Below are 16,656 nucleotides of genomic sequence, written 5' to 3' on the forward strand. Positions count from 1 at the left end.
ACTGCTTCCTCTTTGCTCAGCAGATTTGTCTTTGAGTCACAGTTGGACAGTAGGGCCTGAGCTAGGCTCCTGCTTCCTTTTATGTTATATTTGGTTATTTCTTTTTAATAGGGACATAACGAGTCTTCCAAGTGTATACAGACCAGTTTTGGGTGTATAACTACAGGCCTAGAGCTCACATCAAAACCCCCACATTTTTGGAAAATAGGTATAAGCAGAGTAATAAAAACCCTTTGTTGTGTTGCAGATTAAGTCACCATTGTTCAGATGTACTGGTGGTGCAGCATCATTAACCTGTAGGTACATGGTCCAGCTGGAGTTACACCGAGATGCTGAATCATGTAACATGCTGATTTGTTCACGAGGTCAGTGCTGAGATTTTCTCTGTACTGGGATGTTGACTGTGGGTTAGGTTCACCTTAAAGCTGGGCAAGTTTGAGTTCTACATTAGTTACAGGGTTGTGCTCACGCCAGCAAACCACATAGTTGCAACTTGCATAATATCTGACCCATACTGTGCACAAAATTAAGCTGAATTATTTAAGGAAGTCTTTGCATAGGTCAGTCTAATTAACCATCTAATTAACATCAGATGTCAGAATTTTTATATTTCAAGAACCTACAGACAGAAAAATAATTCTCAGATACAAGTAGCCCTAGGCTCTTGAGCAAATATTTTAGGTACAGGAATTTATTGCTTTTGGTGAGCCATTTCTACTGACATAGGAGATAAATTTGTTTACAATGGATCTTGGTAAGAACCTAAATTACTTAGTGAAAGGATAAGTACAAAGGGTTAACAAACAGAAGAGAGCAAGGGCTTAGTCAGTAACACTGAAGATTTCAGACCGATTTTCAAAGAAGTTGAAGAAACAGAGAATGAAGGAATTGTGCCTAAGCCACCCAGTAGATCAAGATCAGAGAACCAAATCTTTTGGATTTATAATGGATCACAATCTGAACATAGGTTGATGATATTGTGCTCTTGCAAAGAAATATGAATTGTACCAAGATGTCCAGTTTTACACCAGTTATGTTACTGAGACTCTGTGAGACTTTTGAACGTGTCCAGAGAAGGGCAATGAGGCTGGTGAGAGGCCTGGAGCATAAGCCCTATGAGGAGAGGCTGAAGGAGCTGGGATTGTTTAGCCTGGAGAAAAGGAGGCTCAGGGGAGACTTTATTGCTCTCTACAACTACCTGAAGGGTGGTTGTAGCCAGGAGGGGGTTGGTCTCTTCTCCCTGGCAACCAGCACCAGAACAAGAGGACACAATCTCAAGCTGCACCAGGGGAGACTTAGGCTCGAGGTGAGGAGAAAGTTCTTCCCAGAGTTGTTAGCCATTGGAATGTGCTGCCCAGGGAGGTGGTGGAGTCACTGTCCCTGGAGGTGTTCAAGAGGGGATTGGACGTGGCACTTGGTCCCATGGTCTAGTCATGAGGTCTGTGGCAACAGGTTGGACTCGATCCTTGGGGTCTCTTCCAACCTTGGTGATTCTGTGATTCCTATGATTCTTTCTCATGAGTGGAAAAATCACACAAACCCAAGAAATCAGCAGGTCTCCTCATCCAGCATTGTGACCCAAGGTAGGATCAAACAGATCTGCAAAATGCTTGAAGTTACAGCTGCCTCTGGAACTGTAATTGTGATGTTAATCAGCCTCCTTATACAGCCCAACACACAACCTCAGAAAAGCTTATAGTGTGTGAGACAAAATCAGTGGCAAGGAGAAAAGGAAAGGCAAATGATTTATACCAGGTTGGTTATACCAGTATAATGTGCAGAACTACAATACAACTTGATCTTACTGAATATATTCTTAAGAAAACCAAATCCAACGTTCTGAATGGTCTCTTCTAGAATTCTGTCCTCCTCAGCTTTGCACTGCCTGAAAAATTAGTATGCTCTCTGTTCTATTATTTAAGATATTAATAACAAAAAAGTCAGAAGACAGACTGAAGATAGGCTTGAGGAACCCAGAAATCTATTCTTTCCTTTCAACTTTAACTACTGCCTGCTATCCATTTCGCACAGACCTTCTAACACATTTATCCAGACCACATTTCTCAGACTTGTTAATGAATATACCATGTATGTGTCAAAATGCCCAATCAAACTGACAACAGGCCCTATGCTGTCCACAAGGCTTGTCCCTTACTGGAGGAGGAAAGCAGGTTATCTGGTGTGATTTATGTTTGACAGATCCATGGTGACTCCTATCATTCCCTGGTTATCATCTAGGTGTTAACAGTATTTTTGGAAATTATTTATCCTAGGATTTTTCTGAGGATTTAAATTAACTGTGCAGATCAAGCTGTATTTCTCTGGTTGTGTCCTTCCTTTGATAACAGAAACTTACAGTTGCTGCAGCTGCCTTTTTCCCCCCCCCCCCCCAGTATCTCATTGACCTGAATTTGGTCAGTTCTTTAACTGTCTGTTGACCGTGTTCTCTGGATTCAAAACAATTTGGAAACACTGGTTAGTCTGAGTGCTCCTAATCTATTCTTTACCTGCTCTGTCCTGAGATAATTTTGTTCTTGGCATCACCAGGTCTCACTAGCTGCTTGCAGGTCATCTTTTTTGGAAGGTTGTTATAATGGGGGCACCAACCACTTGTAACTTGGGGACAGATTTTCTTCTCTGAGTAGTGCATTAGTATTTGTCTTCCTTACAATATTAATATATTTTCAGAGCACTATTTATCTGATAGCTCTCAACAGTTTAACTGTTTTGCAGGATACCTTCTTTAGTCCTTCTCTTAGTAATCTGACCTGCTTTCATTTACATTGTCTTCATGTGCTTAAGGTTAACAGGGACCTCATGATGTGGCCAAGCTAACCTTACATTTATTTCTATTCTACTTACACCTGGGATAAATGAACCCTTTATATGTTCTTCTAAAGCATCATCCCTTTTCTTACCGCCTTTCTTTAGACTTCCTTCCTATGAGGTCTTAACCATTAATTGCTTAAGTTTTCATGACATCTGTTTTTATTTAGCTATTGTCTTTCCTTCCTCTTTTAGGGACAACAAACCGTCATTTTGCAAATGTTCTTTTTTGTGGACAAATTACTGCCTACTTTCATGTTCTCAAACAGTCTTCACTGATATTCTCTTAAAAAAAAACAACAAAAAGCAAACCCCAAACCCAACCAAACCAAACAAGCCAACCAAACCCTCATCTTCTTGGGGGTAGTCCCTATTCTACCAAAATCACTTCATCCAAGATACAAACATCATACTGTCTTGTGGAGAAGGACAGCCCTGTAATGTTCAGAAAGGTGAAAATGACGTTTTACGGGCAGAGTATGCAAAGTACGATCTGTAGGACACAGCTCTCAGGTTATGTTCCTTAATGGTTTTAACTACCTTAACAACATTCCTATAACCCACTACGCTGCCTAGAATGCTACCTATCTTTACATTTCAAATAGAAACAGAGGTACCTATCACAGAATGGTGGGGACTGGAAGAGACCTCTGTAGATCTAGTCCAGCCACCCTGCTAAAGCAGAATCACCCACAGCAGCTTGCCCAGGATCACAATGAGCAAGCAGGTTTGGAACCTCCCCAGAGACTCCACAATCTCTCTGCGCAGCCTGGTCCAAGGCTCCAGCACCCTCAAAGTTAAGTTTTCCCTCCCGTTCGGATAGAATTTGTTGTGTTCTAGTTTGTGCCTGTTGCCCCTTGTCCTGTCGCTGGGCACCACTAAAGCCTGTAGCAACAGACTTGGTGGAGTCGGTGAAATGGCTGGATTTGATCTTGTGAAAGAAGACTGGTCCAATCCTCTTGCCCCCCACCCTTTAGCTCTTGCTGGGCATTGAGAAGATCCCCTCTCCGTCTGCTCCTCTCCAGGCTGAACAGTCCCAGCTCTCTGTCTGTCCTGTATATACAGTACAACTCCTTCACAAAGCCACAAACCAGCGGCCTTCAGGAACCAAATGTGCTTCCGTTGCCCAAGACTGTACACCGGCCAGCGAAAGGCTTACCCAGGCACACAAATTGCTCTGTGCTCTGTACGGCAAAGAAACACAGCTCGCTGCTGACACTTACCCGCCTTCAGCCTGGGGCTCATCTGAAGCCCCTCTCTTTCATGGCGCTGTAAAGGCACAGGCTACTGCTATTTCTTGGTCACTGCAGCAACAGGACTTGAGAAACTAGTTTATCAAGTTAACGCCGCTTGTTGCATCGGGTCTGCAAACAGTACCGCGACTATGGGCGTGCACTGCGAGCCCGGCAGCCCCGAGGGCCGCAGCCCCAGCGGCATGGGGAGAAGACTACCGCTGGCCCTTGACTTCCTCCCTGCCGGTGGCATAGAGGGGAACCGAGTGGGTGGCGACGCCAGAGTGAACCGCGGGCAGCTGCGAGGAGGAAGGGGAGCAGCCAGGCGGGAGTAGAGGCAACAGGCAGGAGGAAGCCGAGGACACGGAGCGTAAGGGAGAGGTGAGGGCAGCCCGCGAAGAGGCAGCAGTCGTGGAGGCGGTGGGAAGCGAAGGCAGCGGCGGGAGGCGGGAGCAGCTGGGGCGGAGGGAGGAGCGGGCGGTCGGGCGCAGCCAATTCAGGGGGGGCTCGTCCATTTTTCGGTGTGAGTCAGGCACGTCGGTGGGGTGATGCTACGGCACTGGGCAGGGAGAGCCGGGGAGCCGCCCGCCTGGTCGGGCTTACACTTTTATCCGTGCCAACGCCGACGCTGAGGGAAACGCCGCTTCCTCCTTCACCTCCCTCGCCAGGGCCGGCGCCATGGCTGGGGGCGCCGGGCCTGCCTCCTGTCCGCTGCGCCGTGCTCGCTGACGGAGCCCACGCGCGCTCCCGCCCACTGAGGTACCGGGCCCTGCGCCGCACGGCGGGAAAGCCTGGCACTCGGGCAGCGGCCGTTGACGCACGGTCGGCGGCCTTTGGGGCGGGGGCGCGAGCCGAGGGGCGCTGAGGGAGCGGGTAGGGGCTGGCGGGAACTGGCGAGGGGCGGCTGCAGGGCTCTTCAGGTCCGAGCACCGTCCTGAGGAGAAGGGCAGCTGTGGGACGGGTGGGGAGGGGACAGCGGGGAGTGTTGGCACGGGTGGGCGGGTAGCGGCGGGCGGGGAAGGGGAGGTGTCCTGAGGCGAGGGGCTTTCACAGCTGCTCACAGGCTCCATTCATCTGTGTCTCCTCCCTTCCTGCTTGTAGGTCTTGCCCTGGCATCCAGAGGAAAAGCTTTAAATTACCCTTACCCCGAACTGAGCTGTTTGCATCTCCTGAAGCGTGGGAAGGGAGGCGACTACAAAGAGGTTGTCATTGTATTTCATGTTTCGTCAGCTTGACAGAATTTTGGCTTTGATTCCGTCTTGCTCCTACCTGTTCCTGGACAGTGACGGGGTGGAGGAGAGGCACCATTTCACCATGTCTCGTTACAGCCTCCATAATCTCCTGGACTGGATGTATGGGGGTGTGGACCCTAGCTTTGCTGGCAATGGGGGACCAGAATGTGCAGCCTTTCTCTCTGGGCAGCAGCGCTTTCTGGAGAGTATGGTCTTCCTCAGTGTGGGTGTCGTGGAGATCCTTCTGTCCTTGTGGAAGCTCAGGCAGCCACATTTCAGGGAACCGGAGGGTCATCTGCTTCAGCAACCTCAGACTAAGCAAGAGAGCTTGGGCAAGAATGTGCTGCTGGTGGTGGTCTGTCTCATCTTCGGACTGGAAGTGGGGTTCAAGTTTGCCACCAGGACTGTCATTTACCTCCTAAATCCTTGTCATGTGGTCACTATGATTCAGGTAAGGCTTGTGTACAGGCACCAGGAAGTTTGCTTTAGTGTTAGACTTGCAAAGCAGTATTTTACCCATAGTTGTTTTGTGAAGCAGAAGTACAAATGCCAATAACCAGTATCTACGTTTTGAAACTGACTTAGTTTCTAATCAGGTGAATTGAAACATATGAAGCAGACAATTCAAATGCAAAGGTAAAAGTGTCCAAATCTCTGTTCAAAATTGCAGAAAATCTAGACTGTGTCACTACTTGCTTTCATCTGATCCTTGTTTCAGGAGCAGAAAATCTGTTTTGACTGACAGCAGTGGCAAAATTTGCAGCAAATTTAACAAGAACAGGATTATTTCTGAACTGGCAATTTGCACGCCTGCATTTGCAAGTGACTTTTAGAGGTGTGAATGTATTGTGTGAAGGTGTTGAAGAAACAAGTTATTCTTTATTTTATGCAGACAATGTTGGGTTGCCTTTCTAATTTTAGAAGCTGAGGAGTAACAAGTGTTACCCATGTCATCTGCATGGGGTATGCAAACCAATCTGACTTAATACTTGCGGATAAAGGATGTGATTTAAGGACTTGTGGCTTGATTGTGGATGCATGATGATGTGCAGTTTGTGTAGTTTCCAAAATAATGGAAACATGCATAGGCAGTTGCTGAGCTGTGATACCTAAAGCTTACAAACACTGTTTGTCATTAGTCCTGTGCAGCTACTTAACTGTCAGCTTCACTAAGTTTGGTAAGGAATACATCAAAATTGTTGTTACTTTGTTTAATTTTTATAATACTGTACACTCAACACTGGACAACTTAAAAATCTGAGCTCAAGAATTAATAGAAGACTGTCAGAAAGGCTTTCAGAAAGGCTGCCATGGTAGCAGCATCTGTCTGAGGTCAGTTAGGGGTGAAAATCAAGCCAGTGCTGTTCTTGGTCTCCATCTGCAGAATGCCAAGTGATCTGGGCTGTGTCAGGTCAAGCCAGTTGTTAGCTTTGTTTGTGGGGAGCATTGCCTCACAGGAATGGAAACCTCACTTCTGGTTGTACCAGAGGTTTTAGGGCAATGGGTATTAAATCAAGAGGGGGAAAGATGAGCTCTTGCAGCAATATTCAAGGCCTTTATAACAATTAACTTACAGTTCCAGAACTTAATTAGCAAGTTATGTAAATTCCTAAGCAGTGATGCAATGTTAGCTTAGTATTTTACACCGTAGGACACTTCCTTCCTGTGAAGTAGATAGCAATTGCTGTGCAATTAGTTAGTCAGCACTGGTAATGAAGAAGAAAGCAGAAGGTAATGAAAGAGAAGAGCAAGAGCTGTAGAAATATTAAAATAAAATAATATAGCCACATGCTATTTCTCAGCAATACTCAACATTCACTGTTAAGTTTTCCTTTCAGTTCTCTGGGAAGAAAGTGGGACTGTGTTACCATTGATTTGAAAGTCTAGTTGTCTTGATAGGGTATTATAATATGGTGTTAAGTGTTCAGCAAAAGCTAGTGCTTACACATAAATGGGGAGGCTAATGTTTACCTCTGTAGTAAGGCATGGGGAGTTCTTAATCTCTTTTTGACCAGTTGTGAGTAATTCTGTACTAATTACTTGTTAGAAATAGTGTTGCTGAATTTGTGAAACTGAAAAGATAGATATGCCAGCAAAATTCAGAAGCCATAACTCTTCATCCTCAAACAAATGTGTTACCTAACGTTGAGAATTAAAACAGCTACAAACCCAACAGCTTTCAGCAGAGAAAAAAGGTTAGACACAAAGATGGTGACCTCTGTCAGCAAAGAAGTGATACATAGTAGTTGGAATCTTGCAAGCATTGTTTTTCCGGCCTGAATTTGCAGAGGGCAGCAGGTTGGCAAGATGAAAATACAATTTATCTTTCATTTCTGCTCTTACAGTAGTTGTATGTAGTCCTGCTGCTGTGCCTAAACAGTAGGATGAAGAAGGTAGGAGGTGAAGAGATGATATGTGCTAAAGCAGTCAAGATTGCTTCAAAGGGAAGCCAACAGTAGCTGTTGGTTGAGATCTTTTCTTTCACTCAATTGCTGTTTTCTTTTTCTTTAGCTGAGACTGTTTCACCTCAGAGCAACAAAGGCTCTGGGCTCTGAGCCAAAAATATTTGGAACTGGAAATTATCCTTCAGGTTTTCTCTACCTAAGAGCAGAAATCATGTTTTAAAAAGACATAAGACTTAAACAAAATCACAAAATAAAGTGGGAATTACATTTGTAGTGCATTTGGGCAGACAAAAATGTCTAATATAGTGGATACTGAGTGCTTGATCTGGTGCTTTATTTCTGCCTATCACACCAACCTGTGTTCAAATCAAATCTTCCTAAGTGGGAAGAAGTGGCTTAGATGTGTTATTGTGAGGGTGATGTGTCAATCAAATTAACATATTTAGCTGTATAACCAGTTCTCAGGGTTAATCAAATTCAGATATTTATTTGCCATCCTAGGCCTAGCTGAATTTTGTGGAAACAGTGCCACTTGTTTCCAGCCTAGTCTTGGGTTTGGCTTATTATAGCTTTCGGAGGAAGAAGGGTGGTATTGTTTCTTCACCAGTGACATAAGTGCAGCACCACTGAGGGATCAAAACTTCAGTTTTGAAAATTGTATGTATTTTTTAAACCAAAGGTGAGTGGAAACATCTGTGGTTTCCTAAACAGCTGTCCAACGGGTTTGGGGGTGCGTTTGTGCAATACCATATTTTATAAGTGTCTGGTGCAGTGGAGGGGGAAAGTCTATGAAGGGGTTCATACACTCTTTCTTTACATAAAGAGTGGTCTTATTGAAAATTAGTTGAAAACTTATATTAAAAAAATAAAATTCTCTTTTTAGGAGTGGGTGTATGATTGGACCAATAATTTTGCTGTAAGCGTGGCATGAAGGGCTCTTCTGACAGAGAAACATGAAGCCCAGTAGAGTGTTCTCCTTTGCACTGCAAGAAAAAAATCAGCATGTATTTAGGGGACCAAGTGTTACATTTTCAAGACATTAAACCTTGTGGGTATTTTAGGAGCCTTAATTATGGTATTGAAATGAAATATGTGAAGGAAATCTAAGCTTCTTACACTGCTGAATCAGAAAGAGCATTCACCTTTACAGAACTATTGACTTAAAGTTTTGTAAAAGAGACTATTAGCAGCATCCAGAGCATGGTCAGTGAGCAGTACTTACATGTGTGTTGTCTTCCTGTGTGTGAGGTTCCAAATACTTACAGCATTACTTCAGGGAGGTGAAGGAAAAGTTTAATTTCTTGCAATGTCAAAGCCAGTATATCAAAACCAATTTATTTATCTGTTCTATATTCTTTATACATGTTTGTGTTCATGTAGCAGTTCTTCATTTAGTTTCAGTGGAGAACCAGTTAGAATTTCCATCAAAAACTCTGTATCTTCATAGAATCATAGAACTGTTAGGGTTGGAAGGGACCTCAAGGATCATCCCTTTCCACCCCCCCTGCCATGGGCAGGGACATCTGATGCTAGACCAGGTTGCTCAGAGCCACATCCAGCCTGGCCTTAAAAACCTCCAGGGATGGGCTTCTACCACCTCCATGTGCAACCTGTTCCAATGCTCTTCTTTGTAATTTGATACACATAACAAAAACTAATTCTAAGTCTATCTGCAGTTCAGTAAATACTAAACCTTGTGTTCATTATTTCCAGTTTTGGTGTCTTTGGAGACCTGGATCATTTCTGTCCTCTGCAAAAAAGGCTACTGTGTTTTTGGAAACAATGGGCTGGTTTTGGAACTTACATAATAAACAGCTTGACTGAATTCTGCATCATTTGGGAATATGTCCCAACAAATAAGCAATTATCTCCTCTCTCCCCTCCTCCCTCCTCCCTCCTCCTTAAAACAAAACAAACAAAAAAACCCAAACCCAAAAAACTCAACAACCAGCCAACAACACAAAATCTTGAAAAAAAAATATGATTATGTGGTAAGATGTGATTTTCTTTAAGTCTGGTTCTGAATTTATTTATCAGAAACTGCTCCTCAATGCTCTGTAATATTTGGAAGAATTAAGGTATAGTTTTCTGTATTCTGTCTTTTCAGAACCTTGAATTAAAATTAGAGGCATTCATATGCTGCTATTTTGGGTGTGAGTATGCAGAACCTTGCTACAGAAATTCAGTAAATTTTAATACAAATGACACTGAATAATGCTATTGTTGTGTGAGAAATGGGCTGCAAGTAGAAGTTTAAAGAGTTACTCAGTTTTTAGGGGATAGCAGTATTTTATATTGAAGATATTTATCTATAGTTTCATTCACTGCTTAATGTATTAAGATTGTTGGGGAAGATGCAGAGCAGCAAGGGCCTGCATATACATAGCTCAAAATATAAGTCTTTCAATGTGAGCCTCTAAATCTCCCTTTTTGTATGTGTGTGTTTTTTGCTTATCTACATAACTGTTGTGTATACCTCCCACATTCCAAATCCTGGTACTGCTGCCTGTAGCACTTGTTAGTTTTAAAGCCCCTCAGAAGACAAGACTTAGTTTCAGGAGATATGATAAAACTGGGATTTAGTAGAATTTGCTATGCTAAGGATTGTAAAAAAAAAAAATAGGTGAGAAAAGCAAAGGTGTGTATTTGGAGTATAGCATGATTTATTTCCAAATCAGTACATTTTGGAGGTGCCTGAGGCTGTTGTAGGAAGGTCAACAGTTCTTTTAGTGCTCTGAAATATTGCCTGGCAGGCAGAGAATTCATCTCTTAAGCCTAAGTGGAAGATGCGTGTGATCACTGCTCACAAACATAGCGGATTATTAAATATGGAAGCTTGATTGCTAGATTGCATAATACACCAGTCTTTACAACTACAAATTTAACTTGTGATACTTCCTCTTCAAGCTGATTGCTTCATCATAATGTGTGCTGAAGAAGGGCAGACAAAGAACAATTAAAGTTGAAAGTGCCAGTATTTCTTGGTAGCAAGCCTTATTTCTTGCCAAGGAATGCACTTTACTACTTGATAAATGATAGCAGCTCAAGTGGCATAGATGTGAAGTGATGGGTCATGAGACACGTCATCAGTTCTTTTATATTGGATCTGGGATGCTCCAGAACTATTACTGTGCCTTTCAAAAACATCTCTTGCTCACTTGTGCAGTTTAATTTGCCCTTAGCTCCAATAAGTGTCTTTTTTTTTTCTTAATAGTTGCAGTTAATTTTTAAGCAATGATCTTCCAGTGTTTAGAAAACATCATCAGCTGACACTTAGAGGTTTTAACTGACACCATAATTAATGTAATAATTCTTTGTTGAGCTAAGGAAAAGCTTTCTGTGATAAATTTAACAACGTGTATAGTTTGTTTCACTGTTGTGCTGATTTTTAGTAAATCCCAGCATGTAGCAGGGAAACTGAGAAATACTAGGATGAAGCAAGGCAAGAGCTTTTACTCAGAAATAAGAGTAATTTTTAATTTCGTATACAAAGAATAATGAATGTGTCTTAACGCTGTGAAGCACAGCTTGCTTTGTGTGAAGAGATTACAGTTCAGCCACTTTAGTTTAGACAAGATTTGTCTTTATCTTGAGCTGAAAGTGTGCGTGCTTTACTCAAGGTGGTGGGAAGCACTGTAATATGCCATGTTACCAAGAAACGCTTTAATTGAGGAACTGGAGGTTAAAGCTGTAGGTTAAGCCTTTGTCTTGAAGATGCTAAGATCTGCCTGCAGTGCTTGAAGACGGAATGCATGCCAAGGTCAATCTCTTTTTGTTCTGTGTTTTGTTTGGAATAAAAAGTACAAAAAATGGGGAACTGACAAGTAATCTTTCTAAAAGGGAGTAGGAAGTGCATAACTGGAAATTGTAGATGAAAAACCGCGACTGAATAATTCAGTAATCAGATATTGATTTGTTTTGATGAGATCATTGCAGATTAAAACAAATATGAAAGTGTAACATGTAGTTGAGCAATACGTGACAGAGACAAGCAGGTTTTGCCATTCATTTTTCCTCTTATAATTTCTGCGCTTTTTTGTTTGTTTATTTGTTTGGGGTTTGGTTTTGTTTGTTTCCTTTTTTCATTGGGTGGTAGATTAGATTAATTTTACTATGTGGCAGTCCCATGTACCATTCCAGAAAGGTTATTTACTAGTAGCTTAAACTGATGTTTTGGGACTATCTGCTTGAAGACCTGAGGAATTTTAGTGGAGTTGTGGACTAAATCAAATTGCTGCAGTAACTGTGCTGGACACCTTAACTTCCAGGGACTGGGATGACTTTCATCTGAGGATTTCCATTCTAAACCCCCTCCTTTCTCTCCCTTGCTCTGCTTGCACTCTGGTCACAGATGCTGAGTTTTGCTGCAGTGGTTGTACATCAACTGTGGCAATTTGAGCTGCGTTGATGTTAACTGCGAACAAGTTCTGTACTGTGAATTTGAAACCTGCCAAGTGTGTAATGGGGCTCATGTTTCTTCTGATACTTCCTCAAGGCTTAAGATAGATGTGGAAAGAGTTTACATTTATTCAGATTGCCAAGTAAATAGTGTCAAGTGAATTTAATTGTTTATATTTTAATACTTTGATAATTACTGAAATGCCAACTTAAATTAGCAGGAATGTGATGTTGTTATATGTGGTCACTTTTTATGGATTGTGTTCCTGTTTCTTTGGCAAAAATGATCAGTAATAACAAAGCTCTTAGATATTTATTATTGTGTTTTTAATGATAACAAACTGAGGAATTGTGAGGTGTGATAGGAAAAAGGTGTTGGTGGCTTGAGGCAGAGTGGGACTTTTCTAGAATTTTGTTACTTCTGTAGGAAACTGATACTTTTTCCCCCAAGCGTGATTTTTCGTAACACAAGTGAATGTATATGAATATGCCCCTGAGGATTGTACTGTGAACTCAGGCAAGCTTCCAGTGTCACTGATAGATGTAAATGCAAGTCAACCCAAATTCAGTGCAAACTGACTTTTCATAAGAAATTGGACTTTTAAATTGATTGATTTATTCTTAAATGCAGCCTTTATTGTTCCTTTAACCCTAGGGTATGTTTTTCTTAAACATTAAGCTAGGCATGGGGAATGAAGTGACCCACCACTAGTGAAGGGCTGGTGCAGATAGTGATTAGAGAAAAAGGAAGAAAAATAACCTCAGTGGCGCTTTCTCTCTGAAATAGCAATTCCTAAGATATGATAAGTAATGCTACTGCACACATAGAAAAACCTGAGTCTTATGTTAATAATTAATCCTAATATATGAGAAGTCTAGAAATCTTTCACCTAAGACCAGAAATGGGAAGAAGGTGAGTACAGGTTAGTCAAGCAAACAGCCTATGGAAGAGGAGACTAATCTAGAATGTTCCAATGAACATATATATAATTTATAAGACATTAGACTGTAGAGGATGGAAATTGTTCAACTTGTTACACTTTCTTCTCTAGGCAGAGGTTCCCTGGGAGGTTGGAAGGAGGCAACAGGCAGCTTCTTATTTTCCCAGAGTCTGGTTTATATAACATAGAAACTACTTTTATTGTAGTATTACTTAATGCTCTGCCAGCAATGGGCCTTTGAATCCTGAGTATTCTTAACAGTAGATTAGCAGTTGCACAGGTCATAAAAGTTAATCTCTGAACCTGACAGCTGCAATAAGGCAACTGTGATTTTTATGCTAAAATATTAAATACATTCAGCTTGCTGCTGTTTAGCAATGGGAATGCAACACCTCTTGAGCTCTATTCTCTTTTCAGATTTGGCAGTCTGAACTTACCAAACCACAGTTAGGATATTTTTATTGTTTTTTAAAAGAGTTACCTTTTATAAGGCAAACAGATGGCATTTAAGTGGTATGGCTGTTCTGTGCTGAATTTGTAGTTTATAGAAAGACAGGTGGCATTTAACATTCCTAGATGCTGGATCAAAGGTGTATGGTGGAGCTGATAAGTTTTCTAATAAATGATAGGTTGATTGGTTTGAATTTACTTCAAAAAACTATTTCAGAGTTAATTGTCAATCTTGTACATCTTTTAAATTGCCTGCCTGCTTTCTTCCCAGTTTTTAGGATTGCTCTGAATGTTGCAAGTAGAAATTAAAGTGTAACCTCCTGAAGTTTTCATTTGGAAATTCTGTGCAAAAATAATTGATCTATGATCCAGTTAAGTGATCATGACTGGAATGTTTGAAAACAAAGATGTTCCAAGTCTGTGGCGATGAGATGCTAAGTCAAACAGGCAGCTCAGGGGCAGACAAGCTGCTGTTTTGCAAGGTAAATGAAATCTGTGCAGCATATGTGATATGAGGTGGTGTTACTTGTAGTGTGCTTAGCTGTCTCCTGCTACAAACAACTCCACTCCACATGCCTAAGTGTTCCCATTGACATTTTAAGTGCCACTTCGTGTGAAGGAAAGGTTAGAGTTGTGTGACTTGTTCTTTCCCACTCTGCCTTTGGAGTTGTCTTCTTTTGTCTTCAGTTTGTTTCTGATCAAACGTGATCTTTGTTATGCAAGATTCTCTCTCAGAAAGACTAAGGCTGGTAGAAGAAAAGCCTTTCATGACAAGTTTCGATTGTGCTCGGTGTACTAACTGAAAAATTGTATCATTAAAATATCACTGAAGGGAGTTCTTAGGTGTAGTACTTTGTAGAGGTTTGGAAAGTTTTGGAATAAAAAGCTGCATCCAGCCTGGCCTTCAACAATTTCAGGGATGGGGCATCCACAGCCTCTCTGGGTAACCTGTTCCAATGCCTCATCACCCTCAATACTTAAACTAATGCAGCGTTACTTTCTAATTGTCATCAGAACAGTCCTTTGCAAACAGGCTCGCTCTTGTACCTGTGATACTGACACAAATGAGTAATACAGTCAGATTTAAGGGCATCCATCAAATATTGCATGACAGGGTCACACATACTGCTTTCAGGGAATTTTTAAAAGCATATTACTATAGGGAGAAAAATACCATCCTTTTCCTTCTGCCTTCCAGTATGTCCCACACTTGTAGATACTGTTTAAAGCTCTAATCTGTCAGATTTCTGAGTTTAAGGAAATAATTAAATAATCTGAATGTAAAACTCAGGCTGAACTAATGAGACTCTAAATACATACCTCCTTTTGCAAACATAGTGCATGGAATATTTAAAACCTTTGCTAAATGCATGCAAGTAACATGGGAAAAAGTAGTTATTGTAGTATATTGTATTGTAGTAGTTGTTGTATGTATATGTATTTTATATATATAATAACATAGGGTATATTGATCACCTCTAAAGAAGGGAAAATATAGTGCACAATTTAAAGAACTATAGTTAGTAAATAAAGTTTATTGCAAAAGTATGCAACGAGGGAATAAAGCACAGAAAGGACTAGAAACTTCCCAGAAGACATGCAGGTCTGAGATGCAGGGTGATGCATCGATCTTTCATAAGAATTTTTTGGCATATACTTGTTTGTTTGTTTGTTTTGTTTTGTTTTCTTAGCACATTAAAAAAAAAAAAAAAGTATCTATTAGCAGATACATGATGACAATCCACTATGTTCTTTTCCTCTTTAACTTACTCTGGTGAGCTGAAATTACTTGCTTTTTAAATGCAATACTTCAGAGCATATTTGATTTGATTTAAAGAGTATCCACTAAGAAAATGTCTTGAGGTACATTCAGTTAAATTTAATTGCTGTCTCTTCCTCACTGTGCTTTTATTTGAGTTCTGTATCACTTAGGACAAACAGTTTGTGGGTGTCTGTACACATGATAAACTGTTGTTTAGACTGACTGAAATTAAACATACAAGAGTGTGGATCAGAGGTATAAATGGACGTATAATAAGAACTTACACTTGAACTAAAATATTTGGAATTTGTGCATTTATTTGTGTGGACTGACAACAAACCACTCTTACACAAGGGCTCAGCAGTATGATCCAGGCTTCAATATTCATGCTGCTGCTGCAGCAAGTATGAGGAATTAATCGAAATACACATCAGAGGCTTTTTTCCAGCCATGCAAGACCTCAAAGGAACATGTATGGTGAATTGTCTAATCTGACTTGTCCACAAAGCAGACATATTTTTCAAATGTTCTCATTCAGAGTGATTTAATGGCAGTTTGTTTTCGAGGTTGGCAGTGAAATAATCTATTGTGAATTTGTTTTAGCAACAGCAGTAAAAAACATGATCCATTTTTCCCCCCCCATAATCCTTACTGGACAGTAGGCCAAAGTCTCTCCTTTGTAGTACTGGGCAATATAAACCCCAGGGTTTTTATCACTGAACACTTGTGTAATAATCTCTTCATATCTACAGCAGTGCTTGCTAATAGGAAATTTAAGTTGCTGTGAGAGGTTTTGGACAGTCATATCAAAAGATTATGGCTATCCTTGAAATTTAGATGGGACAGTGTTGCAAATCACCAATACTGTATTGCAAAAATATAAATCAAATCCTGTTTATGGCCTGTAAAGAAAACCAAACATGCTGCTTCAATGGTACTCAGTTGCTTTCAGTCTTGTGAAACAGCTCCCTAATAACTGGTGAAATTTTCACAGTACTTTAAAAATACTTTATTGAGTGTGGTACAAGGTGTAGTTAGAGATGACTATTGAGCTTATGCATAGAGGAGATACTGGGGTAGCAGGAGATACTGGGGTAGCATTACTTTGGGAAATATTAATAGGCTTTTATAGGCAGCTGTCTTGCATGAGATCTTCAAGAGCTGATTCTTGTATTGTCATTGTGACTACTTGGCCTTTATAACAGCAAGGACCTTGCCACGAATGATGGTGAAGGGAGCTGCTGTAGTAAAATGTTAGGTAATCATAATAATAATCTGTTTTATAATGGACCTTTTATAATAAGAATATCACACAGGGTAGAATTTTACTTGTTTCCTAGGCACTGGCAGAAGCTGAAACCAAAATGCTACTCATGCTGCTTGAATCCTTTTGTATGTGGGTAATGTGAA

The 16,656-nt window shown here is 41.0% G+C and overlaps 1 protein-coding gene across 1 annotated transcript in view; it reads left to right on the forward strand.

Moving 5' to 3' along the window:
* The first annotated feature begins 4,299 nt into the window (after positions 1–4,299).
* TMEM164 (transmembrane protein 164) overlaps positions 4,300–16,656 on the forward strand; it is a 30,782-nt gene continuing 18,425 nt past the window's right edge. The window contains exons 1-2 of the mRNA XM_054169700.1: positions 4,300–4,817; positions 5,160–5,741. Coding sequence (XP_054025675.1) covers positions 5,277–5,741 — 465 coding nt within the window. The 5' untranslated portion in view covers positions 4,300–4,817; positions 5,160–5,276. The remainder of the gene's footprint in view (positions 4,818–5,159; positions 5,742–16,656) is intronic.

This window comes from Dryobates pubescens, chromosome 18 (genome assembly GCF_014839835.1).
Source record: "Dryobates pubescens isolate bDryPub1 chromosome 18, bDryPub1.pri, whole genome shotgun sequence".
Taxonomy (NCBI): Eukaryota; Metazoa; Chordata; class Aves; order Piciformes; family Picidae; genus Dryobates; species Dryobates pubescens.